Here is a 26,694-nt window from a genome sequence, read left to right on the forward strand (position 1 = left end):
ACCCCGAGGTGACGCCCTCCCCCAATCCCCCCCCCCCCTCCCCCGCCCCCCCCCCCCCCCCCCAACCCGGACCCACAGGAGGACCTCGGGGTGCCCCCCCCCCCCCGCCCCCCACGAATTGGTGTGTGGGGTGAGGAAAGGGGGAAACTGGGGGGCTGGGGGGGGGGGGCAGAACCAACCCTCCCCACCCCCACATCAGGGGGAACTGGGGGAAACTGGGGGGGAACTGGGGGGGGGGGGGGGGCAGAACCGACCCCTGACCCCCCCCCCCCCCCCAGGGACGGGGCAGAGACACAGGTTGGATTTTGCTTTAATTACAAAAGGTCACGTCAGCAGTAGGAAACAGCCCCCCCCCCCCCCCAAAAAAACCACCATACCCCCCCCCCCCGGCACCCAGGGGTCCCCTAACCCCCCCCCTCAACCCCCCCCCCCGCCCCCCCCCCCCCCCTCCCCCTTCCCCTGGGTGCCCCCACCCTTGGGTGGGCAAAGCCTTGCGATGGGGTGGGGGGCCCTGACATCCCCGCCCCCCCCGGCAACCGACCCTCCGACACCCCCCCCCCCCCCCCCAAATGTGTGCCCCCCACCTTGGGCGGGGGGGGGGGCGGGGGGCGCGATATATCCTTTTGCTTCTTTTTTTGTATTTTTCATGTATTTTTTTAAATAAACCCCTCCGGCGGGTGTGTGGGGGGGGGGCTGCGGATGATGCTTTTGGGGGGGGGGGCACCCTATGCCACATCACCCCACCCCCCCACACCCCCACCCTCTCCCCCCCAACCCACCCACCCCCCCCCAAGGGTGCCCGATGGGGGGGGGCCCAAATCCCTGCCAGGATCCAAAGTGCAATGGGGGGGGGGGTGTGTGTCTGTGGCTCCGTGTGTCCCCCCCCCCCAATCCTGGTGTCCCCAGCGGTGGGGGGGGTGGGCGGGGGGGCGCCAGGGTCCCTGTTAGATGGAGGTCTCGTCGCTCCTGGTGGGGGGGGGACGGGGGGACACACACACACACGGGACACAGGGACAGACAGACGGGTGGGGGGGGGGCGGGACACACAGACACACACACACACGAAATGGGGGGGCGGGGGGGGGGGGGGAGAATAAAAAAAAACAAGACGGACGGATGCGTGATGGGGGGGGGGAGGTGTTCGGGGTGGGGGGCGCAGGGTGCTCCCCCCCCGCGCCCGCAGCACCCAGCGCTCGCCCCGGGGGGGGGGGGGGGGTGTGGGGTGGGGGGGGGGTGTGTGTGTGTTGGGGGGGGGGAAGAGATGGATGGGGGGTTGGGGGGGGGGGCCGGGTAGGATACCCCCCCCCTCCGCGTCCCCGTTCCCCCCCCCCCCCTCCCCCCCCCGCGGGTTAATGGAGAAAATTAAAAAACAGAAATCTGGGCGGGGGGGGGCGGGGGGGGGCGGGAGAGGAGAGAAGGAGGGGGGGGGGGTTAGTGCCCGCGGGCAGGGAGACCCCCCCCCCACCCCACACCCACCCCACACCCCCCTGCCCATCGTGATGCCCCCCCCGGCCGGCCCCCCCCCCCCCCCCCCAAGGGCACCCAATGGGTGCTGTTAGACCTGATGGGCGCCCAACGGGCACCTTCAAACCCAACGGGCACCCAATGGCCGTCCTGAACCCAGTGGGCACCCAACGGGCACCCAACGGGGACCCTTCCACCCAAGGGGCACCCAACAGAGATCCTTCCACCCAATGGGCACCCAACAGCCACCCTTCCACCCAATGGGCACCCAACAGGGACCCTGGCACCCAACGGGCATCCAACAGCCACCCTTGGCACCCAAACGGGCACCCAACGGGCACCCAACAGAGATCCTTCCACCCAATGGGCACCCAACAGCCACCCTTGACACCCAATGGGCACCCAACAGGCACCCTTCCACCCAACGGGCACCCAACAGAGATCCTTCCACCCAATGGGCACCCAACAGCCACCCTTGGCACCCAATGGGCACCCAACAGGCACCCTTCCACCCAATGGGCACCCAACAGGGACACTTGGCACCCAATGGGCACCCAACAGGGACCCTGGCACCCAACGGGCATCCAACAGCCACCCTTGGCACCCAATGGGCACCCAACAGGGACCCAACAGGGACCCTTCCACCCAACGGGCACCCAACATCCACCCTTGGCACCCAACGGGCACCCAATGGGCACCCAACAGAGATCCTTCCACCCAATGGGCACCCAACAGCCACCCTTGGCACCCAATGGGTGCCCAACAGGGACCCTTCCACCTAATGGGCACCCAACAGCCACCCTTCTGCCCAACGGGCACCCAACAGGGACCCTGGCACCCAACGGGCACCCAAGAGGCACCTTTACGCCCAGTGGGCACCCAACAGGCACCTTCAAACCCAATCTGCACCCTACCACCCAATGGTCACCCAAGAGGAACCCTGGCACCCAACGGGCACCCAACAGCCACCCTTGGCACCCAGTGGGTGCCCAGTGGGAACCCTGGCCCTTGATGGGCACCCAAGAGCCACCCTGGCCCCGATGGGTGCCCAGTGGAAACCCTGGCCCTTGATGGGCACCCAAGAGCCACCCTGGCCCCGATGGGTGCCCAGCGGGAACCCTGGCCCTTGATGGGCACCCAAGAGCCACCCTGGCCCCGATGGGTGCCCAGTGGGAACCCTGGCCCTTGATGGGCACCCAAGAGCCACCCTGGCCCGATGGGTGCCCAGTGGGAACCCTGGCCCCGATGGGCACCCAAGAGCCACCCTGGCCCCGATGGGTGCCCAGTGGGAACCCTGGCCCCGATGGGCACCCAAGAGCCACCCTGGCCCCCGTCCCTCGGGCACTCACTCGGAGCCGGAGGAGTCCTCGTCCACGGTGCCCGCCTTGATGCTCATGGCGATGGGGGTGACGCCGCTGAGCTGCTCCTGCAGGGTCTGGCGGGGGCGGGGGGGGGCGGGGACCCCCCCCACCCTGCTGCCCTCGCTGCCCGAGGAGGTGGGGGGTGGCGGGGGGGGGCCCAGGCGCTGGGTGCTGCCCCTCTCGCTGATGGGGGGCAGGCCCTTCTTCTTCAGGATGCCTGAGGAAGGTCCGAGGGGGGGACATCACCCAAGGGTTTGGTTTTTTGGGTGGGGGGGGGGTGTGGTGGGGGGAGGGCATGTCCCAGCCTCCAGGCACCCAACGGGCACCCAATGGGTGCTGTTAGACCTGATGGGTGCCCAACGGGCACCGTCACACCCATCGTGTGCCCAATGGATGTCCTGAACCCAGTGGGCACCCGTCCACCCAAGAGGCACCCAACAGCCACCCTTCCACCCGATGGGCACCCAACAGGGACCCTGTCACCCAACCGGCACCCTTGGCACCCAACGGGCACCCAACAGCCACCCTTCCACCCGATGGGCACCCAACAGGGACCCTGTCACCCAACCGGCACCCTTGGCACCCAACAGGCACCCAACAGCCACCCTTCCACCCGATGGGCACCCAATAGGGATCCTGTCACCCAACAGGCACCCAACGGCCACCCTTGGCTCCCGATGGGCACCCAAAAGGGACCCTTCCACCCAATGGGCACCCAACAGGCACCTTTACACCCAACAGGCACCCAAACAGGGACCCTTGGCACCCAACGGGCACCCAACAGTGACAATTCCACCCAACGGGCACCCAACAGGGACCCTTGGCACCCAACAGGCACTCAAGAGAGACACTTCCACCCAATGGGCACCCAACAGAGACCCCGGCACCCAACGGGCACCCAAGAGGGACACTTCCAGCCAACGGGCACCCAAGAGGGACTCTGGCACCCAACGGGCACCCAACAGCCTCCCTTCCACCCAATGGGCACCCAGTAGGGATCCTGGCATCCAACGGGCACCCAATGGCCACCCTTGGCACCCAGTGGGCGCCCAACAGCCACCTTTACACCCAACAGGCACCCAACAGGGACCCTTGGCACCCAACGGGCACCCAACAGGGACAATTCCACCCAACGGGCACCCAACAGGGACCCTTCCACCCAACGGGCACCCAACAGGGACGCTGGCATCCAATGGGCACCCAACAGGGACCCTTCCACCCAACGGGCACCCAACAGGGACCCTTGGCACCCAACGGGCACCCAAGAGGGACACTTCCACCCAACGGGCACCCAACAGGGACCCTGGCACCCAACGGGCACCCAAGAGGGACACTTCCACCCAACGAGCACCCAACAGGGACCCTGGCACCCAACGGGCACCCAAGAGGGACACTTCCACCCAACGGGCACCCAACAGGGACCCAACAGGGACCCTTGGCACCCAACGGGCACCCAAGAGGGACACTTCCACCCAACAGGCACCCAACAGGGACCCTGGCACCCAATGGGCACCCAATGGCCACCCTTCCACCCAACGGGCACCCAACAGGGACCCTGGCACCCAACGGGCACCCAACAGGGACCTTGAACTTGATGGGTGCCCACAGGCCCCTTCAAACCCAACCTGCCCCCTACCAACCCCCCCCCCCCCGCCCCCGCCCCACCCCATGGCACCCCGTACCTTTGTGGGGATGGGGCAGGGGCAGCAGCGGGGGGTCCCTGGGCAGCGCCTCGCCGTTCAGACGGGGGGGGTCGCCCCGGGGGGGTCCTTCCCCCCCCGCCGGCTCCACCCGGAGGGTCTCGGTGCCCCCGGGTCCCTCGCTCTCGCTGGCTGTCGTCACGAACTCCCCGGGCCAGTACGGTCGCCCCGGGGCCACCGGGCTGTCACCTGCGGGGGGGGGGGGGGGCGCTGCTAAGGCGAGGGACCCCCCCCCCCCCCGCCACACCCCCCCCCAACCCATCCCCACCGGGTGCCCCCCCCATCAGCACACCAGGCTGGGTGAGGGACCCCCACACCCACTGGGTGCCCCCCATCGGCACCCCAAAGAGGGCAAGGGACCCCCCCCCCCACCTCCCCATCACCACTGGGTGCCCCCTGGCACCCTGGAAAGGGTGAGGGACCCCCCCCCCACCCCACCCCCTAAAACCCATCGGGTGCCCCCCGTTGGCACCCCAGAATGGGTGAAAGACCCCCCCCCGCCCCATCCTCCCTGGGTGCCCCCCATCGGTACCCACCCAGGGCAAGGGACCCCCTCGTTACCCACTGGGTGCCCCCAGACAGGGTGAGGGACCCCCCCCCACCACCACCACCCATTGGGTGCCCCCCCTCGGACCCCAGACAGGGCAAGGGCCCCCCCATGCCCACGAGGGACCCCCCACACCCACTGGGTGCCTCCCATCCACATAGAGACCGTCTGAGGGATCCCCCCCCCACCCACCCACTGGGTGGCCCCCCCTCCGGCAGCACAAGGGACCCCCCCCAAACCCACTGGGTGCCCCCCATCAGCCCCCGGCCAGGCTGAGGGACCCCCACACCCACTGGGTGCCCCCCCCCCCCCCGGCAGCACAAGGAAACCCCCAAACCCACTGGGTGCCCCCAGCCAGGGTGAGGGACCCCCCCCCCCCCCAAACTCACTGGGTGTCCCCCCCCGGCAGCACAAGGGACCCCCCCCACACCCACTGGGTGCCCCCAGCCAGGGTGAGGGACCCCCCCCAAACTCACTGGGTGCCCCCCATCAGCCCCCGGCCAGGCTGAGGGACCCCCACACCCACTGGGTGTCCCCCCCCCCACGACAGCACAAGGGACCCCCCCCACCACCCTCACTGGGTGCCCCCCATCAGCTCCCAGCCAGGCTGAGGGACCACCTCCCCCCCCCTACCCCCCCCCAATCCCCATCCCCAGCCAAACCCACCGGGTGCCCCCACCCGGCTGACGTTACCGGGGGTGGGGGGGCCGAGGGGGGGCCCGGGCAGGGGGTCCCAGCCCGGGGGGGGCCCCTCGTCTTCGCTCTCGGAGGAGTGCGTGGAGCCGTAGGAGCCGCTGGGCTCGTCCTCCAGCGACAGGTCACTGTCCGAGTCCGTGTCGTGTTCTTTTTTTGGGGGGGGGGGGGGGGGACGGGGACACACACACACGACACGAGTCAGGGGGTGCCCAAGGCCAACCCCCCCCCCCCCCACCATGGCTGAGGCCGGGCGCACTCGCTGCACCCATGGCGGGCCTACCCTCGGGCTGCTCCTGGGCGGCGAGGAAGAGCCCCCCCGGGTCGGGCAGCGGGCGCTGGCCCGGGCTGCCAGCCAGCCCCGAGTCCTCCCTGCGGGGAGGGGACACCTGCAGCCAGCCGCGTCCCCGCCGGGACACCCCCCCCCCCCCCCCCCACAACACCCCCCCAAGCTGGGCCACCCCCCTGCTGGGCCACCCCGCCAGCCGTCAGCATCCCACCACCCCACCGCCCCCCGTCACCCTGTCACCCCACCACCCTGTCACCCTGACACTCTGTCAGACTGCCACCCTGCCACCCTGTCACCCTGTCACCCCACCACCCTGTCACCCTGACACTCCGCCACCCTGTCACCCTGCCACTCCATCACCCTGCCACCCTGCCACACTGTCACCCTGTCACCCCGCCACCCCGCCACCCCGTCACCCTGCCACCCCACCAGACTGCCACCCTGCCACCCTGTCACCCTGCCACCCTGCCATGCCACCCTGTCACCCTGCTGCCACCCCGTCGCCCACCGCTCTACCACCCACCCCACCGCCCTGTCACCACCACCTCGCTGCCACCCTGCAATGCCACCCCGTCACCCCACCAGCCTGTCACCCTGCCACCCCGTCACCCCACCACCCTGTCACCCCACCACCCCGCTGCCACCCTGCAATGCCACCCTGTCACCCCACCAGCCCGTCACCCTGTCACTCCGCCACCCTGCCACCCTGCCACTCCATCAGACTGCCACCCTGCCACCCTGTCACCCCACCACCCTGTCACCCTGTCACCCTGCCATTCCATCACCCTGTCACCCTGCCACCCTGCCACACTGACACCCTGTCACCCCACCACCCTGTCACCCTGCCACCCTGTCACCCTGCCACCCTGCCATGCCACCCTGTCACCCTGCTGCCACCCCGTCACCCCGTCACTCTACCGCCCACCCCATGGCCCCGTCACCGCCACCCCGCTGCCACCCTACTGCCACCCTGCAATGCCACCCTGTCACCGCACCAGCCCGTCACCCTGCCACCCTGCCACTCCGCCACCCTGCCACCCTGCCACCCCACCACCCTGTCACCCCTTCACCCTGCCACCCTGCCACTCTACCATCCACCCCACCGCCCTGTCACCGCCACCCCGCTGCCACCCTGCAATGCCACCCTGTCACCCCACCAGCCCATCGCCCTATCACCCTGCCACTCCATCACCCCACCACCCCATCACCCTGCCACTCTACCGCCCACCCCACCGCCCCGTCACCGCCACCCCGCTGCCACCCTACTGCCACCCTGCAATGCCACCCTGTCACCCCACCAGCCCGTCACCCTGCCACCCTGCCACCCTGCCACTCTGCCACTCCATCAGACTGCCACCCTGCCACCCTGTCACCCCACCAGCCTGTCACCCTGTCACCCTGCCACCCCTTCACCCTGCCACCCCACCACTCTACTGCCCACCCCACCGCCCCGTCACCGCCACCCTGCTGCCACCCTGTCACCCCACCACCCTGTCACCCTGCCACCCTGTCACCCCACCACCCCGCTGCCACCCTGCAATGCCACCCTGTCACCCCACCAGCCCGTCACCCTGCCACCCCGCCACTCTACCGCCCACCCCACCGCCCTGTCACCGCCACCCCACTGCCACCCTGCAATGCCACCCTGCTGCCACCCTGTCACGCCACCACCCCGTCACCCCGTCACCCCACCAGCCCGCTGCCACCCTGCAATGCCACCCTGTCACCCCACCAGCCCATCACCCTGCCACCCTGTCACCCCACCACTCTACCGCCCACCCCACCGCCCCGTCACCGCCGCCCCGCTGCCACCCCGCGCTGCCACCCTCCCCGGCCGGTACCGCCGCACGAAGGGGATGTAGCTGTGGTGGCTCTTGCCGGAGCGCGCGGTGCTGTGCAGGGACCCCGTGGAACCCCCGGCGGGTGCCGGGTACAGCCGTCCCGCCACGTAGGTGCTGTCGCAGCCGTAGGCCTGCCACGGTGGGTGGACGACGAGACACACGGGGACGTCAGGCCCACGGCGGGCGGGCGGGTGGCTACCCCTCGCCCCACGGCCATCCCCCACCCCCCCCCCCGCGCCCCCCCAGGGCACTCACGGGGGTGAGGGTGGACTTGGTGGCCAGCGGGGGGTCGGGGCTGCGCCTGCGGGTGCAGCTCAGCCGCAGGCTCCTCCGCACCTCCTTGCTCAGCACCACGCAGAAGAGGAAGATGAGGGGGCCCTGGGTGGGAGGGGGGGTGGGGGGGGTGGGGGGGGAGGAGGCATGTGGGCATGGAGGGTGGGGGTGGGGGGGGGGCATGGGGGGGGGACACCCCCGCTGGCACCCCCAGACAGGTCGAGGGTCCTCCCATACCCACCCCGTGGGCACCCTGGATATGGCAAGGGACACCCCCCCCCCGAACCCCGTCACTGGGTGCCCCCCCATTGGTGCCCCAAAACAGGGTGAGGGACCCCCTCTGCCCACTGGGTGCCCCCCATTGTTACTCCAAAGAGGGTTAATGACCCCCATAGCCACTGGGTGCCCCCCACTGGCACCCCAAAGAGGGTGAGGGACCCCCTGTGCCCACTGGGTGCTCCCCATTGGCACCCTGGATATGGCAAGGGACCCCTCCCATACCCACTGGGTGCCCCCCGCTGGCACCTCAAAACAGGGTGAGGGACCCCCATAGCCACTGGGTGCCCCCCATTGGCACCCTGGATATGGCAAGGGACCCCCCCCATAGCCACTGGGTGCCCCCCATTGGCACCCCAAACAGGGTGAGGGACCCCTCGTGCCTGCTGGGTGCCCCCCAAAATAAGCGAGGGATCTCTGATACCCCCCCCAGGAGCTATAGGGTGCTACAGGGACATGGGGCTGGAGGGGGTACGGGGTGGGGGGGGGGCGGTAAAGAAGGCGTAGGGGCACAGGGAGGTATAGGGGGCATGGGGGGATATGGGGGGGCACAGGGGGACATAGAGGGCACAGGGGGATATAGGGGGCAGGGGTTGCAGGCAGATATAGGGGCAGAGGGTATAGGGAGCACATATAGTAGTATAGGGCACAGGAGCTATGGGGAGGCACGGGGGTGCGGGGGGACAAAAACTGTGTAGGGGACGTAGGGGTAGAGGGGGGGAGGTACAGGGGGGTATGGGGGGCCCAGGGGCTATGGGGGGCAGAGGGGATAGGGGCTATGGGGGACACAGGGAATGGGAGCTATGGGGACAGAGGGGCTGGGAGGTATGGGGGGGCAGAGGGGCTGGGGGCTATGGGGACATGGGGGCTGGGGGCTATGGGGACAGAGGGTACGGGGGCTGTGTGGGGCAGAGGGGCTGGGGGCTGTGGGGACATGGGGGCTGGGGGCTATGGGGCGAAAGGGGCTGGGGGCTATTAGGGAAACAGGGAATAGGGGCTATGGGGACATGGGGGCTGGGGGCTATGGGGAGAGAGGGGCTGGGGGCTGTGGGGACACAGGGTAGGGGGGCTATGGGGAGAGAGGGGCTGGGGGCTGTGGGGACACAGGGGATGGGGGCTGTGGGGACAGGGGGGCTGGGGGCTGTGGGGACAGAGGGGCTGGGGGCTGTGGGGCAGAGGGGCCGGGGGCTATGGGGAGAGAGGGGCTGGGGGCTATGGGGACATGGGGGCTGGGGGCTATGGGGAAACAGGGGATGGGGGCTGTGGGGACAGAGGGGCTGGGGGCTGTGGGGACATGGGGGCTGGGGGCTATGGGGCGAAAGGGGCTGGGGGCTATAGGGAAACAGGGAATGGGGGCTATGGGGACATGGGGGCTGGGGGCTATGGGAGAGAGGGGCTGGGGGCTATGGGGACAGAGGGGCTGGGGGCTATGGGGCGAGAGGGGCTGGGGGCTATGGGGAAACAGGGAATGGGGGCTGTGGGAACAGGGGGGCTGGGGGCTGTGGGGACAGAGGGTACGGGGGCTATGGGGAGAGAGGGGCTGGGGGCTATGGGGAAACAGGGTACAGGGGCTGTGGGGACACAGGGGATGGGGGCTGTGGGGACAGAGGGGCTGGGGGCTGTGGGGACATGGGGGCTGGGGGCTATGGGGCGAAAGGGGCTGGGGGCTATAGGGAAACAGGGAATGGGGGCTATGGGGACATGGGGGCTGGGGGCTATGGGGAGAGAGGGGCTGGGGGCTATGGGGAAACAGGGTACAGGGGCTGTGGGGAGAGGGGGGCTGGGGGCTATGGGGACAGAGGGACTGGGGGCTGTGGGGCAGAGGGGCTGGGGGCTATGGGGAGAGAGGGGCTGGGGGCTATGGGGACATGGGGGCTGGGGGCTGTGGGGCAGAGGGGCCGGGGGCCGTGGGGCCGGCGGTGACCTGGAGGCAGTTGGAGGCGGCGAAGAGGTAGTGGCAGAGCAGCGCGTCGCTGTTGACCGAGAGCAGGGCCAGGAGCCAGGCCAGGCTGGGCAGGGCCAGCACCACCACGGCCGTCTGCAGCCCGGAGCTGGGGACACCGCGTCACCCCCTGCCCGCAGCCCCTGCCTGCACCCTGCCTGCACCCCCTGCCCACATCCCTGCATGCACCCTGCCTGCATCACTGCCTGCACCCTGCCTGCACCCCCTGCCCACATCCCTGCCCGCAGCCCCTGCCTGCACCCTGCCTGCACCACCTGCCTGCGCACCCTGCCTGGACCCTGCCTGCACCCCCTGCCTGCATCCCCTGCCTGCATCCCCTGCCTGCACCCCCTGCCCGCACACTGCCAGCACCCTGCCTGCAGCCCTGCCTGCAGCCTGCCTGGACCCTGCCTGCATCCCCTGCCCACATGCTGCCTGCACCCTGCCTGCAGCCCTGCCCACACTCTGCCTGCCCCCCCTGCCCGCATCCCCTGCCTGCATCCCTGCCTGCAGCCTGCCCACCCCCTGTCTGCACCCCCTGCCTGCATCCCCTGCCCGCATCCCTGCCTGCAACCCCTGCCTGCATCCCCTGCCCACACGCTGCCTGCACCCTGCCTGCGGCCCTGCCCACACTCTGCCTGCACCCCCTGCCTGCATCCCCTGCCCACACGCTGCCTGCATCCCCTGCCTGCAGCCCTGCCTGCAGCCTGCCCACACCCTGCCCGCATCCCCTGCCCGCATCCCTGCCTGCCTCCCCTGCCCCCGCCACTGTCTCTGTGCTCCCCCAGGGGTACCACGTCTGCCCTCCCACCCATGGGCGCCCCAGCACCCACTGCCCCCCTGCCACCCATGGGTGCTGCAGCTCCCTGTTCCCCCCTGCCTCCGATGGGTACCCCAGCTCCCCACGCCCCCCTCCCACCCATGGGCGCCCCAGCCCCCCCCATGCCCCCCTCCCACCCATAGGTACCCCAGTCCCCCATGCCCCCCTCCCACCCATGGGTGCCCCAATGCCCCCCTGCCACCCCTGGGTGCCCCCCTCCCGGGTGACTCACGCCGTGCCTTTCTTCTCGAAGCCCTGTGGGCTGCTGCAGGTGGCCCGGGCCGCCAGCACCAGGAAGAAGATGCTGATCTGCGGGGGCAGAGGGGGGTGAGCAGGTGGGGGCGGGCACCCATGGGTGCTCCCCCTCCCCCCCCCTTCCCCACCCAAACCGGTTCCCCCCCCCTGCTACGTACGGCCACGGCGCAGGCGATGGGCCCCGCCAGGCTCCAGACCAGGCTGTCGTGGATGGAGAGCCAGCAGAAGTCGGGGTTGCCGTAGCCCTCGGGGTCCAGCCCCACCGCCAGCCCTGCGCACAGCCGGGGGTCGGGGGGGGGGCCGAGAGAGGGGGCGGGGCTAGGGAGGGAGGGCGGGGCTACGGCTGAAGGGGCGGGGCTAAGGCAGGGACATGGAGCCGAGAGCAGGGCCAAGGTGGGAGGGGCGGGGCTACGTCCGAAGGGGCGGGGCTAAGGTGGGAGGGGTGGAGCCGGGCCAAGGCGGGAGGGGCGGGGCTACGGCCGAAGGGGCGGGGCTAAGGCGGGAGGGGCGGAGCCGAGAGCGGGGCCAAGGCGGGAGGGGCTTGGCTACGGCCGAAGGGGCGGGGCTAAGGCGGGAGGGGCGGAGCCGAGAGCAGGGAAGGGGCAAGATGGGAGGGGCGGGGCAAAGGCGGGAGGGGCGGAGCCAAGGTGGGAGAGGCGTGGCTGAGGCGGGGGCGTGGCCAAGGCGGGAGGGGCGGGGCCGAGAGCATGGGGTGGGTGCCAGGTTTAAAGGGGCGGGGTTAAAGCGGGAGGGGCGGGGGGGCTTAGGAGGGGTGGAGCCAAGGCGTGGGGGCGGGGCCAAGGCGGGAGGCGGGATCAGAGCTGGGCAAAAGCGGGAGGGGCGGGGCTAAGTCGGGAGGGGCGGGGCCAAGGTGGGAGGGGCAGGGCCAGGGCGGGGCTCGGGCAGGAGGGGCGGGGCCAAGATGGGAGGGGCGGGGCCAAGGGCGGGTGGGGCTGGGGAGGCAGCTGCACCCTTGGGGGCGAGGCTACGCTGGGCGGGGGCGTGGCTGTGGGGGACCTGTTTAAAACCGGGGGGGGGGGGGGTGCGGGACTATGACACGTAAGGGGCGGGGCTATGGCCCCGGGGGCGTGTCTAAAGCGGTAGGGGCGGGGCTACGCTTTGGGGGCGTGTCTATAAGGCCTTTGGGCGGGTCTAATATCTTGGGGCGGGGCTATGGCCCCGGGGGGAGGCGTGTTTCAGAGGGCGGGGCTACGCTTTTGGGGGGCGGGGCTACGGTGGGTGAGGGCGGGGCTAAACTCTGGGGGGGCGGAGCTAAGGCGTGGGGGCGGGGCTGCGTCCTTGGGGGCGGGGCCGTGCCCTGGGCGGGGGGGGCGTGGCCACGCTCGTCGGGGGCAGGTGAGACCCCACCTTACACTAACCTGATGGGGGGGGGGGGGGGATGTGTGGCTCCGGGGGCGGGGCCAAGGCCTAGGAGGGGGGCGTGGCCACCCCGGGGGTAGTGGGGGGGGGTGGGTGCCTTGTGTTTCCCCCTGAGGGGGCGGGGTTAGGGGGCAGGGGGCGGGGTGGGGGGTGTGGAGGGGGTCCTCACCGGTGATGAAGGCGGGCAGCCCCCAGCCCAGGACGTGGTAGAAGCGCATGGGCCCGCGGTCGACGTGCCGGGGCTCGCTGCGGCGGCGGTAGAGGTGCAGCCCCTCCAGCAGCCCCCAGCCCACCGCGCTCATGTAGAGGAACTGCAGCAGGATGGCCACCACCGTGCACGCCAGCTGCGCCCCCCCCACCCCCCCGACCCCGCCGCCCACCCCGCCCCCGGAGGGTACGTTTTAATGCCCGGCACCTCGCCGCCCCACCCAACCCCCTCCGCGGCCACGCCCCCCCACACCCCCCCATTAGACCCAACCCCAGCACTCCCCCCCACCCCCTTGGAGAGCCACGCCCCTTTTAAAAGACCCCCACCCCCCCCCGCCCCACCTCCTTTAAGGAGCCCCACCCCTACCAGAGGCCCCCCCACCCCCTTGGAGAGACACCCCCCACACACACACCCCCCTTTCGTAAGCCCCACCCCTTTGGAGAAGGCACGCCCCCTTGGAGAGCCCCGCCCCTTGGAGAGCCCCGCCCCCTTTGATAGTCCCCGCCCCCTTTGAGAGGCCCCACCCCCTTTCAGAGCCCCACCCCTTTGATAGGCCCCACCCCTTTAACGGACCCCATCCCTTTTGCTAGGCCCCACCCCCTTTGGGAGCCCCACCCCCTTGGAGAGGCCCCGCCCCCTCTCAGAGCCCCACCCCCGATAGCCCCACCCCTATGAGAAGCCCCATCCCATTGGAGAGCCCCACCCCCTTAAAAACCCCCCCCTTGCGAGACCCCACCCGTTTTATAGGCCCCACCCCTTTGCGCCCCCCCACCCCATGAGAAACCCCACCCCTTTGACAGGCCCCGCCCATTTCAGAGCCCCACCCCTTTTTACACCCTCCCCCTTGGGCCCCTCCCACCGCTTAGCCCCCACCCCAGCAGCCCCGCCCCCCCAGAATGCCGCGGGGGGGGAGTGGGGGTCCCCATGCCCCCTGAGACCCCCTCCCCCCCCCCAGTGCCCCCCCCCCCGCCCCGTCCCCGCCCCCCGGTGGGGGGGGCGCTCACCGGGAAGTCGGCCTGGTTGATGCCGAGGAGGAAGACGAGCTGGGCGAGGAGGAGGGCGGTGGCGGCGTGGCGGCGGATGCTGTGGCGGTTGGAGCGCAGCCCCCGCAGCCCCCCCAGGGCCAGCACGGCCAGCAGCAGCCCCGCCAGCCCCACCCCCAGCGAGCCGTAGGTCAGCCCGGCCAGCGGCAGGATCTCCCCGTTCTGCGGCACCGGCGGCACCGTCGGCACGTGCCCGGCAAGTGCCGCCGAGCCACGCCCTCCCCCACCCCTCCCCCGGAGCCACGCCCACCCCCGAGCCACGCCCAGCGAGGGCCACGCCCCGGAGCCACGCCCCAGGTCTTGCTAATGCAGCCACTCTCCCCTAGGCCACGCCCCCGAAGCCACGCCCCCCCGAAGCCACGCCCCCGATACACGCCCACTGGGCCCACGCCCCAGGCCACGCCCACCAGAGCCACTCCCCTGAGCCAGCCCCCCCCGGGGCCACGCCCACTAGAGCCACGCTCCCAGCCACGCCCACTGAGGGCCACGCCCCGGAGCCACGCCCCACGTCTTGCTAATGCAGCCATTCTCCCCTAGGCCACGCCCCCCGAGCCACGCCCCCCTGCAGCCACGCCCCCTAGAGCCACGCCCCCTAGCCACGCCCACTGAGGGCCCCGCCCCGGAGCAATGCCCCGGGTCATGCGAACAGAGCCACGCTCCCCGAAGCCACGCCCCCGAAGCCACGCCCCCGATACACGCCCACTGGGCCCACGCCCCCAGCCACGCCCACCAGAGCCACGCCCCAGAGCCACGCCCACACAAATGATGGCTGCCCCGAGCTACGCCCCCCCCGGAGCAACTCCCACCGGAGCCACGCCCCCGAGCCACGCCCCAATACACGCCCACTGGGGGCCACGGTCCCCCCAGCCACGCCCCCCCCAAGTGATGCCTGCCCCAAGCTATGCCCCCACCGGAGCCACGCCCACGAGCCACACCCACTGGGGGCCACGCCCATCACAGCCACGCCCCGAAGCCACCCCTCCCAGCCACGCCCCCGAGTCATACACACCCACCCCCCCCCGCCCAGAGCTCCAATGCCTGGCCCCACCCGCACACCCCCCCCCCCCCGGGAAACCACGCCCCCATAACTCAGCCCCGCCCCCTTGGAACCCCGCCCTCCCTGCTTAGCCCCGCCCCCTTTGAGCCCCGCCCCACTGGAGCCCCGCCCACCCCATCCGGCCCCACCCCAATCAAGCCCTGCCCCATCCTTAGCCCCGCCCATCCTTAGCCCCACCCCCCCATTGCCCCGCCCCACGGCGTGGTCCCCCACGTGTCCCCCCCCCCGTCCCCATGTGCCCCATGTCCCCACGCCAGGGCCCTGTCCCCGCATCCCCCCAATGGCCCGGGTCCCCTGTGGCCCCCCCCCCCCCCCCACCGCCGTGTCCCACACCCCCGTGTCATCCCCCCCCCCCCCCCTCCCCAGCGTGTCCCCCCCCCCCAACTCCGTGTCCCACCTCGCGGCGGGAGATGTCCATGAGGACGGCGAAGCTGGTGAGGTGGTGGCACTGGCAGCTGACGTGACTCCGGTTGCGGAAGACGATCTCGCAGCCCCGCGCCGACCAGCCGCCCGCGCCGCCCGCCCTGCGCAGCACCCTCAGCACCGCCGCCGCCACCCCCCACCCCGCCCGGGGACGCCGCCCGGGGGTCACCCACCCCACCCGGGGACACCACCCAGGACATCCAACCCACCTGGGGACACCATGTGGGGGACCCACCCCACCTGGGGACATTGCCCAGGGACACCCAACCCACCTGGGGACACCCACCAGCACCCTCAGCCACCACTCCCAGGACACCCACCCCACGCGGGGACACCACCCAGGACATCCAACCCACCCGGGGTCACCACCCTGGACACCCATCCCACCTGGGGACACCACCCAGGGCATCCAACCCACCTGGGGACACCACCCAGGACACCCATCCCACCTGGGGGCACCATGTGGGACACCCACCCCATCTGGGGACATTGCCCAGGACACCCAACCCCCCCCCCCCAGCCTGGCATGGACATCCACTGGCACCTCAGTCACCACCCCCAGGACACCCACCCCACCCAAGGACACCACCCGAGACACCCACCCCACCCGGGGACACCACCCAGGAACCCAGGACATCCACCCCACCCGGGGTCACCACCCGCAACACCCAACCCACCCAGAGTCACAACCCGGGACATCCGTCCCACCTGGGGACACCATGTGGGACACCCACCCCACCCGGGGACACCACCCAGGACATCCACCCCACCCGGGGTCACCACCCGCAACACCCAACCCACCCAGAGTCACAACCCGGGACATCCGTCCCACCTGGGGACACCATGTGGGACACCCACCCCACCTGGGGACATTGCCCAGGGACACCCAACCCATCTGGGGACACCTACCAGCACCCTCAGCCACCACCCAGGACAACCACCCCACCCGGGGACACCACCTGGGCACCCACCCTACCTCGGGACACCCACCAGCACCCCCAGATGCCACCTGGGACATCCATCTCCCCTGGGGACACCACCCAAGGACACCCAACCCACCCCAGGCCACACACCCACCCCACCTGGGGACACCATGTTGGGACACCCACCCTACCTGAGGACACCCCCCAGCACCCTCAGCCACTCCCCAGGGACACCCACCCCACCTGGGGACACCATGTGGGACACCCAACCCACCCACCAGCGCCCTCAGACATCACCTAGGCCACCCACCCCACCCAGGGACACCACCCGGGACATCCAACCCCCCCTCAGCCACCCCTGGGCCACCCACCTTGCCCAGGGCCACCCACCCCCACATGGGGACACCCACCAGCACCCTCAGCCACCACCTGGGGCACCCACCCCACCTGGGGACACCACATGGGACACCCACCCCCACCTGGGGACGTCACCCGGGACAACCAACCCCCCTGGGGACACCATGTGGGCCACCCAACCCACCCAGAGTCACCGTCTGGGTCACCCACACCACCCAGGGCCACCCACCAGCACCCTCAGCCACCACCCAGGCCACCCAACCCACCTGGGGACAGTACGTGGGACACCCACCCCACGTGGTGACACTGCCCTGGGCCACCCACCTGACCCGGGGCCACCAACTGGCACCCTCAGCCACCACCCAGGGACACCCACCCCACCTGGGGACACTGCACGGGTCCCCTCCCACCACCCACCCGTGACACCAGGGACAGGGCTGCCACCCCAGCGCCCCGTCCTTGTGTCACCCACCCAGCCACCGGTGCCAGGGATGCCACCTCGCAACCCTGTCCCCGTGTCACCCACCCATGACCCCTAGGGTCACCCCCAGACCACACACCCTGCCCCTTGTCCCCCCCAGGGGGGTGTCCCTGGGGTGTCCCTGTCCCCAGGGGTGTCCCCTCTCCCCAGGGTGTCCCCTCTCCCCAGGGTGTCTCTCTCCCTGGGGTGTCCCTGTCCCTGGCATGTCCCTGTCCCCAGGGTGTCCCTGTGTCCCCAGGGGGGTGTCCCTGTCCTCGGGGTGACCCTGTCCCCGGGGTGTCCCCTGTCCCCAGGGGTGTCCCTGTCCCTGGGGGTGTCCCTATCCCCAGGGTGTCCCCGTGTCTCCAGGCTGTCCCTGGGGGGGTGTCCCTGTCCTCGTAGTGTCCCTGTCCCCGTGAGTGTGTCCCTGTCCCTGGGAGTGTCCCTGTCCCCGGGGTGTCTCTGTCCCCAAGGCTGTCCCAATGTCACCAGGGCATCCCTGTCCCCAGGGTGTCCCTGTCCCCAAGGGTGTCCCCCTGGCCCCGGGGTGTCCCTGTGTCCTCGGGGTGTCCCTGTCCCCAGGATGTCCCTGCCCCCAGGATGTCCCTGCCCCCAAGGGTGTCCCCATGTCCCCAGGGCATCCCTATCCCCAGGGTGTCCCTGTCCCTGGGGTGTCCCTGTGTCCCTGGGGGTGTCCCTGTCCCTGGCATGTCCCTGTCCCCGGGGGTGTCCCCGTGTCCTCAGCGTGTCCCTTTCCCTGGTGTTTCCCTGTCCCTGGGGTGTCCCCGTGCCCCTGAGGTGTCCCTGTCCCTGGGGGTGTCCCTGTCCCCGGCGTGTCCCTGTCCCCAGGGGTGTCCCCGTGTCCTCAGCGTTTCCCTGTCCCCGGCGTGTCCCTGTCCCCGGGGTGTCCCTGTCCCTGGGCGTGTCCCTGTCCCTGGGGTGCCCCTGTGTCCCTGGGGGTGTCCCTGTCCCTGGGAGTGTCCCCGTGTCCTCAGCGTGTCCCTGTCCCTGTGTCCCTGGGGGTGTCCCTGTCCCTGGGGTGTCCCCGTGTCCTCAGCATGTCCCTGTCCCCGGCGTGTCCCTGTCCCCAGGGTGTCCCTGTCCCTGGGGTGTCTCTGTGTCCGCAGGACATCCCTGTCCCCAGGGTGTCCCTGTCCCTGTGTCCCTGGGGGTGTCCCTGTCCCCTGGGGGTGTCCCTGTCCCTGGGGGTGTCCCTGTCCCCAGGGGTGTCCCGGTGTCCCCAGGGCATCCCTGTCCCTGTGTCCCTGGGGGTGTCCCTGTCCCCTGGGGTGTCCCTGTCCCTGGGGGTGTCCCTGTCCCCAGGGGTGTCCCGGTGTCCCCAGGGCGTCCCTGTCCCTGTGTCCCTGGGGGTGTCCCTGTCCCTGGGGTGTCCCCGTGTCCTCAGCGTGTCCCTGTCCCCCGGGGGTGTCCCTGTCCCTGGGGGTGTCCCGGTGTCCCCAGGGCGTCCCTGTCCCTGTGTCCCCGGGGGGTGTCCCCATGTCCCCGTGGGGGGGGGGGGGGGGATGTCCCCGTCCCCGGCTCACAGCAGGGAGTGGTTCCAGAAGACGCAGATGGGCTTGGAGCGCTCCTGGGTCTCCAGCAGCCGGAACTGGAGGGTGATGGGTTTGGCCAGGGCCCGCGGCCCCCGCGCCCCCCCCGGGTGCACGCTGATGCTCACCACCGGCGTGTTGATGACGGGGCGCTTGGGCACCCTGCGGTGTCGGGGGGGGGGGGGGACGGGGAGGGCAGCGGGGTCAGGGCAGGGGACACCCCCCCGTCTCGGTGCCCCGCTGGGGACCCGGCGCCCCACGGGCATCCTCCCGGCCCCCCTTTAGCCCCCACCTCTGGGCACCCCACGGGCACCCTCACGGTGTCCCCCCCCCCCCGTCTCCCAGCACCCCACAGATGCCCTCCCTTCCCCTGGCATCCCCCGTGCCCCCTCCCAGCACCCTGTGCCCCCCACCCTTGAGCACCCCATGGACACCCTCCCTGTCACCCCATCTCCCAGCACCCCACGGGCACCCTCCCATCCCCTGCGCCCCCCATCCTTGGGCACCCCCTCTTGCCCCCCATCTCCCAGCACCCCACAGACACCCTCCCTCATCCTGGCACCCCACGGGCACCCTCCCACCAACCTGTGCCCCCCATCCTTGGGCACCCCATGGACACCCTCCCTGTCACCCCACTTCCCAGCACCCCACAGATGCCCTCCCTTCCCCTGGCACCCCCCGTGCCCCCTCCCAGCACCCCGTGCCCCCCACCCTTGAGCACCCCATGGACACCCTCCCTGTCACCCCATCTCCCAGCACCCCACGGGCACCCTCCCATCCCCTGCGCCCCCCATCCGTGGGCACCCCACGGGCACCCCCCCTTGCCCCCTATCTCCCAGCACCCCACAGACGCCCTCCCTCGTCCTGGCATCCCCCGTGCCCCCTCCCAGCACCCCGTGCCCCCCACCCTTGAGCACCCCATGGACACCCTCCCTGTCACCCCATCTCCCAGCACCCCACGGGCACCCTCCCATCCCCTGCGCCCCCCATCCTTGGGCACCACACGGGCACCCCCCCTTGCCCCCCATCTCCCAGCACCCCACAGACGCCCTCCCTTGCCCTGGCACCCCACGGGTACCCTCCCAGCACCCTGTGCCCCCCACCCTTGAGCACCCCATGCACACCTTCCCTGTCCCCCCCACTTCCCAGCACCCCACAGATGCCGTGCCAGCCCCCTCTGCCCCCTACCCTTGAGCACCCCACGTCCCGCCCCCCCCCTTGCCCCCCATCTCCCAGCACCCCGCAGACGCCCTCCCTCGTCCTGGCACCCCACGGGCACCCTCCCACCACCCTGTGCCCCCCATCCTTGGGCACCCCATGGACACCCTCCCTGTCACCCCATCTCCCAGCACCCCACAGGCACCCTCCCATCCCCTGCACCCCCCATCCTTGGGCACCACACGGGCACCCCCCCGTGTCCCCCCACTTCCCAGCACCCCACAGATGCCCTCCCTCGTCCTGGCACCCCCCGTGCCCCCTCCCAGCCCCCTCTGCCCCCTACCCGTGATCACCCCACGGTCGCCCCCCCTCTCCCAGCACCCCACAGGTGCCCTCCCTCGCCCTGGCACCCCTCGTGCCCCCTCCCAGCACCCCGTGCCCCCGATCCTCGGTCAACCCCCCCTGCCCCTCCCAGCCCCCCATGCCCCCCAAGCCCCGTTCCCTCCCCACCACCCCCCAGTTGCCCCCCCCCCCCCGGCCACCTGAGGCTGCGCTTGTCGCTGTCGTAGGCCTGGGGCAGGAGCCCGGCCAGCGTGCGGTAGATGATGACGCTGGCGATGGCCTGGCCCTCGCCCGTCCCGGGGTGTCGCTTGCGCCGGGTCACCAGGGTCACCTCCTCTTCGTCCTCCTCCTCCTCCTGCTCTTCTTCCTCCTCCTCCTCCTCCTCCGCGGCCTCTTCGGCCTCACCCTCCTCCTCCTCCTCCTCCTGCTCCTGCCCCACTGTGCCTTGGGGGGGCTGCCCCTGCCCGGTGGAGGGGGCTGGGGGGGGCCAGGCAGGGGGTTGGCGTGATGCTCCACCAGCCCCACAGCTGGGACAGGGTCCCCGACCCTGCCAGTGCCACCCCAGGGTCCCCAACCCTGCCAGCCCCATCCCGGTGTCCCCAGCCCTCCCAGTCCCATTCTGGTGTCCCCAACCCTGCCAGCCCCGTCCCGGCGTCCCCAATCCTGCCAGTGCCACCCTGGGGTCCCCGACCCTGCCAGCCCCATCCTGGTGTCCCCAGCCCCACCAGTGCCACTCGGGGGTCCCCAACCCTGACAGTCCCATCCCAGTGCCCCCAACCCTGCCAGCCCCATCCTGGTGTCCCCAGCCCCACCAGTGCCACTCGGGGGTCCCCAACCCTGACAGTCCCATCCCAGTGCCCCCAACCCTGCCAGCCCCATCCTGGTGTCCCCAGCCCTCCCAGCCCCATCCCAGTGTCCCCAACGCTGCCAGCCCCATCCCATTGTCCCCAGCCCTCCCAGCCCCATCCTGGTGTCCCCGACCCTGCCAGCCCCATTCCATTGTCCCCAACCCTGCCAGCCCCATGGCCATATCAGGGTTCCCCAGCCCTCCCAGTCCCATTCTGGTGTCCCCAGCCCTGCCAGTGCCACCCTGGGGTCCCCAACCCTGCCAGCCCCATGCTGGGGTCCCCAAACCTACCGGTCCCATGCCAGGGTCCCCAGTCGTCCCAGCCCCATGGCCAAACAGGGGTGTGTCCCCCCCCCACCACCCTTCCAGCCCCATGGCCACATCAGTGTCCCCCACCCTGCCAGCCCCATGGCCACACCGATGTCCCCAACCCTACCAGCCCCATGCCAGGTTCCCCAGTCGTCCCAGCCCCACGGCCATGCTGGGGTCCCCCATCGTCCTGCTCACCCCCCCAGCCTGGGCCAGCCCCCCCCTCTCCCCCCGGTGCCCCCCCGGGACTCACGCCTGCCCTCGGCGGGCCGGAAGACGCTGTCGGGCAGGATGACGGTGGTCTCCAGGTCGGGGGGCTTCTCCCCACGCAGCGCCTCGTAGCGCGGCAGCCGGGCGCCCGCCGAGCTGCCCTTGTCCAGCCGCACCACCGACACCACTGCGGCACCGCGGCACCCATGGGCCCCCGCACCCATGGAGCCCCGCACCCATGGGCCCTGGCATCCACAGACCCCTGCACCCAGGGACCCCCGCACTCACAGACACCCCCCCACCACACACACCCACGGACCCCGGTACCCAGAGACCCCCACACCCATGGAGCCCTGCACCCACGGACCCCCACACCCAGGGACCCCCGCACTCACAGACCCCCCCACACACCCACGGACCCCGGTACCCAGCGACCCCCGCACCCATGGAGCCCCGCACCCATAGACCCGCGCACACATGGGCCCTGGCATCCACTGACCCCCGCACCCAGGGACCCCCACACTCACAGACCCCCCCCGCACCCACGGACCCTGGCACCCAGGGACCCCCGCACCCATGGGCCCTGGCATCCACCAACCCCCACACCAATGGACCCCCGCACCCAGGGACCCCCGCACCCACAGACCCCCCACACCTGGGGACCCCCACACCCATGGGCCCTGACACCCACAGACCCCCAAACCCAGGGAACCCCACACCCAGGGACCCCGGCACCCACCGACCCCCACACCCACGGACCCCAGCACCCCGTGTCCCTGGCACCCACGGACCCCCGCACCCATGGACCCCCGCACCTCGCGTGGCACAGCACCCACGGACCCCCACACCCAGGAACCCTGTCACCCACAGACCCCGGCACCCACAGACCCCGGCACCCAGGGACCCCCCACACCCAGGGACCCTGGCACCCACGCGTGTCCTTGGGCACACACATGTCCCCCAGGCACACGTGTCCCCAGGCACACACATGTCCCCAGCACACACGTGTCCTTGTGCACACCCAGGTCCCCCAGACACACACGTGTCCCCAAGGCACACACATGTCCTTGGACATACACACGCGTCCCCCCAGACACCCATGTCCCCAGCACACCCGTGTCCTTCTGCACACGCATGTCCCCAGGCGCACGCGTGTCCTTGGGCATGCACACGTGTCCCCCAGGCACACGTGTCCCCAGGCACACACATGTCCCCAGCACACACGTGTCCTTGTGCATGCATATGTCCCCTGGGCACACGTGTGTCCCCAGGCACACCCACGCCCATGTCCCCAGGCGCACACGTGTCCTTGGGCATGCACACGTGTCCCCAGGCACACACATGTCCCCAGCACACACGTGTCCTTGGACACACACACACGTCCCCCAGACACCCATGTCCCCAGGCACCCCCATGTCCTTCTGCACACGCATGTCCCCAGGCGCACACGTGTCCTTCTGCAAACACATGTCCCCTGGGCACACATGTGTCCCCAGGCACACCCACGCCCATGTCCCCAGGCGCACGCGTGTCCTTGAGCACACACACATGTCCCCAGCACACACGTGTCCTTGTGCACACCCAGGTCTCCCAGACACACACATGTCCCCAAGGCACACACATGTCCCCAGCACACACATGTCCTTGGACACACACACATGTCCCCCAGACACCCATGTCCCTAGGCACCCCCATGTCCTTCTGCACACGCATGTCCCCAGGCGCACACGTGTCCTTGTGCACGCATGCATGTCCCCCAGGCACACGTGTCCCCAGGCACACACATGTCCCCAGCACACACGTGTCCTTCTGCACACCCAGGTCCCCCAGACACACACATGTCCCCAAGGCACACACATGTCCCCAGCACACACACGTCCCCCAGACACCCATGTCCCCAGCACACCCGTGTCCTTCTGCACACGCATGTCCCCAGGCGCACGCCTGTCCTTGGGCGCGCACACGTGTCCCCCAGGCACACGTGTCCCCAGCATACACATGTCCCCAGCACACACGTGTCCTTCTGCACACACATGTCCCCAGGCGCAGGCATGTCCTTGGGCATGAACACTTGTCCCCCAGGCACACGTGTCCCCAGGTACACCCATGTCCCCAGCACATACATGTCCCCAGCACACGTATGTGTGTCCCCAGGCACACCCGCGCCCATGTCCCCAAGCGCACGCGTGTCCTTGGGCGCGCACACGTGTCCCCCAGGCACACGTGTCCCCAGGCACACACATGTCCCCAGCACACACGTGTCCCCAGCCCACATATGTGTGTCCCCAGGCACACCCACGCCCATGTCCCCAAGCGCACGCGTGTCCTTGGGCGCGCGCACGTGTCCCCCAGGCACACGTGTCCCCAGGCACACACATGTCCCCAGCACACACGTGTCCCCAGCCCACATATGTGTGTCCCCAGGCACACCCACGCCCATGTCCCCAAGCGCACGCGTGTCCTTGGGCGCGCGCACGTGTCCCCCAGGCACACGTGTCCCCAGGCACACACATGTCCCCAGCACATACTTGTCTCCAGCCCACATATGTGTGTCCCCAGGCACACCCACGCCCATGTCCCCAGGCACACGCGTGTCCTCGGACGCACGCACACGTCCCCCAGACACCCATGTCCCCAGCACATACATGTCCCCAGCACACGTATGTGTGTCCCCAGGCACACCCGCGCCCATGTCCCCAGCACACACGTGTCCTTGGGTGCGCACACGTGTCCCCAGGCACACACATGTCCCCAGGCACCCCCATGTCCTTCTGCACACGCATGTCCCCTGGGCACACGTGTGTCCCCAGGCACACCCACGCCCATGTCCCCAGGCGCACGCGTGTCCTTGAGCACACACACATGTCCCCAGCACACACGTGTCCTTCTGCACACCCAGGTCCCCCAGACACACACATGTCCCCAAGGCACACACATGTCCCCAGCACACTTATGTCCCCTGGGCAAATGTGTGTCCCCAGGCACACCCATGCCCATGTCCCCAGGCGCACGCATGTCCTTGGGCGCGCACACGTGTCCCCAGGCACACACATATCCCCAGCACACACGTGTTCTTGTGCACACCCAGGTCCCCCAGACACACACATGTCCCCAAGGCACACACATGTCCCCAGCACACACACGTCCCCCAGACACCCATGTCCCCAGCACACCCGTGTCCTTCTGCACACGCATGTCCCCAGGCGCACGCCTGTCCTTGGGCGCGCACACGTGTCCCCCAGGCACACGTGTCCCCAGCACACACATGTCCCCAGCACACACGTGTCCTTCTGCACACACATGTCCCCAGGCGCACGCATGTCCTTGGGCATGAACACTTGTCCCCCAGGCACACGTGTCCCCAGGTACACCCATGTCCCCAGCACATACGTGTCCCCAGCCCACATATGTGTGTCCCCAGGCACACCCACGCCCATGTCCCCAGGCGCACGCGTGTCCTCGGACACGCACGCACACGCGTCCCCAGGCACACACGAGTCCCCTGGCACCCCCCACGTCCCCGTTGCGCGCAGCCGTGTCCCCAGCACACCCGTGTGTCCCCCGGGGCGGGGTGGGGGGGGTGGGGGGGTCCCCGCTCACCGATGTTGGGGGTGACGATGGTGAAGGGGCTGAGGTAGGTCTGGGGCATGTTCTGGGCCAGGGCGCTGGCGTAGTCCTCGAAGTGCTTGAGGAGCCAGGCCGTGCCCCCCTCCGTCTGCTGGATCAGCTCCCAGTGCCGCTTGTTGCTGGCGTCCAGCAGGGCACTGCCCACCCGCAGCAGGTTCTGCCGGAGGGGGCAGGGGTGGGCACCGCTGCCCCTCACCCAGGTAGCGGGTACCCCTCCCCCCCCGCCCCCCCGCCCCCACCCCGGGGCACCCCGGCACTGACAACGGCCGCCAGGGCGGCTGGAAGGCACCCAAAGTTAAGTTGCGAGGGTGCCCATCGCCCCGGCGTCTGGGCTCTCGCACCGGTCCACCCCCCCCCCCACCCCCCCCCCCCACCGAGGGTGCCCCTCGCCCCGGCATCTGGGCTCCTGCACCAACAACCCCCCACCCATAAGGGGGCCCATCATCCTGGCCTCTGGCCTCCTGCACCCCCCCCCCCGAGGGTGTCCATGGACCTGGCCTCTGGCCTCCTGCACCCACCCATTGGGTGCCCATCACCCTGATGTGTGGCCTCCTGCACCCACCCATTGGGTGCCCCTCACCCTGGCATCTGGCCTCCTGCACCAACAACCCCCCACCCATCAGGTGCCCATCACCCCGGTGTCTGGCCTCCTGCACCCACCCATTGGGTGGCCATCGCCCTGACCTCTGGCCTCCCGCACTAACACTCCCTACCCATGAGGGTGCCCATCACCCTGGCCTCCGGCCTCCTGCACCCACCCATTGGGTGCCCATCAGCCAGGCATCTGGCCTCCTGATCCCACCCCGTGGGTGCCCATTGCCCTGGTGTCTGGCCTCCTGCTCCCAATCCTTGGGTGCCCATCGCCCTGGTGTCTGGGCTCCTGCACCCACCCACCGGGTGCCCTTCACCCCAGCATCTGGGCTCCTGCACCAACACCCCCGCACCCATCAGGTGCCCATCACCCTGGTGTCTGGCCTCCTGCTCCCACCCCTTGGGTGCCCATCACCCTGGCCTCCAGCCTCCTGCACCCACCCATTGGGTGACCATCACCCGGGCGTCTGGCCTCCTGCACCAACACTCCCCACCCGTGAGGGTGCCCATTGCCCCGGCATCAGGCCTCCTGCACCCACCCATTGGGTGCCCATCACCCCGGTGTCTGGCCTCCTGCTCCAATAACCCCCACCCATTGGGTGCCCATTGCCCTGGCCTCTGGCCTCCTGCTCCCACCCCTTGGGTGCCCACCACCCTGATGTCTGGCCTCCTGCACCAACACTCCCCACCCATGAGGGTGCCCATCGCCCCGGCATCTGGCCTCCTGCACCCACCCATCGGGTGCCCA

General features: G+C 70.5%; 1 protein-coding gene across 1 annotated transcript in view; it reads right to left on the reverse strand.

Moving 5' to 3' along the window:
• Window positions 1-463: 463 nt before the first annotated feature.
• LOC141737226 (cadherin EGF LAG seven-pass G-type receptor 2-like) overlaps window positions 464-26,694 on the reverse strand; it is a gene marked incomplete at its 5' end in the record, with an annotated part of 46,302 nt that continues 20,071 nt past the window's right edge. Inside the window, 17 exons of the mRNA XM_074571872.1 lie at window positions 464-966; window positions 2,814-3,042; window positions 4,508-4,714; window positions 5,739-5,915; window positions 6,049-6,137; window positions 7,896-8,026; window positions 8,151-8,273; window positions 10,369-10,495; window positions 11,439-11,515; window positions 11,620-11,732; window positions 13,011-13,185; window positions 14,054-14,254; window positions 15,547-15,673; window positions 18,857-19,024; window positions 20,563-20,839; window positions 21,772-21,915; window positions 25,329-25,512. Of these exons, the coding sequence (XP_074427973.1) occupies window positions 945-966; window positions 2,814-3,042; window positions 4,508-4,714; window positions 5,739-5,915; window positions 6,049-6,137; window positions 7,896-8,026; window positions 8,151-8,273; window positions 10,369-10,495; window positions 11,439-11,515; window positions 11,620-11,732; window positions 13,011-13,185; window positions 14,054-14,254; window positions 15,547-15,673; window positions 18,857-19,024; window positions 20,563-20,839; window positions 21,772-21,915; window positions 25,329-25,512 (2,571 nt within the window). The remainder of the gene's footprint in view (window positions 967-2,813; window positions 3,043-4,507; window positions 4,715-5,738; window positions 5,916-6,048; window positions 6,138-7,895; window positions 8,027-8,150; window positions 8,274-10,368; window positions 10,496-11,438; window positions 11,516-11,619; window positions 11,733-13,010; window positions 13,186-14,053; window positions 14,255-15,546; window positions 15,674-18,856; window positions 19,025-20,562; window positions 20,840-21,771; window positions 21,916-25,328; window positions 25,513-26,694) is intronic.

Source organism: Larus michahellis, unplaced genomic scaffold (genome assembly GCF_964199755.1).
Source record: "Larus michahellis unplaced genomic scaffold, bLarMic1.1 SCAFFOLD_349, whole genome shotgun sequence".
Lineage (NCBI taxonomy): Eukaryota > Metazoa > Chordata > Aves > Charadriiformes > Laridae > Larus > Larus michahellis.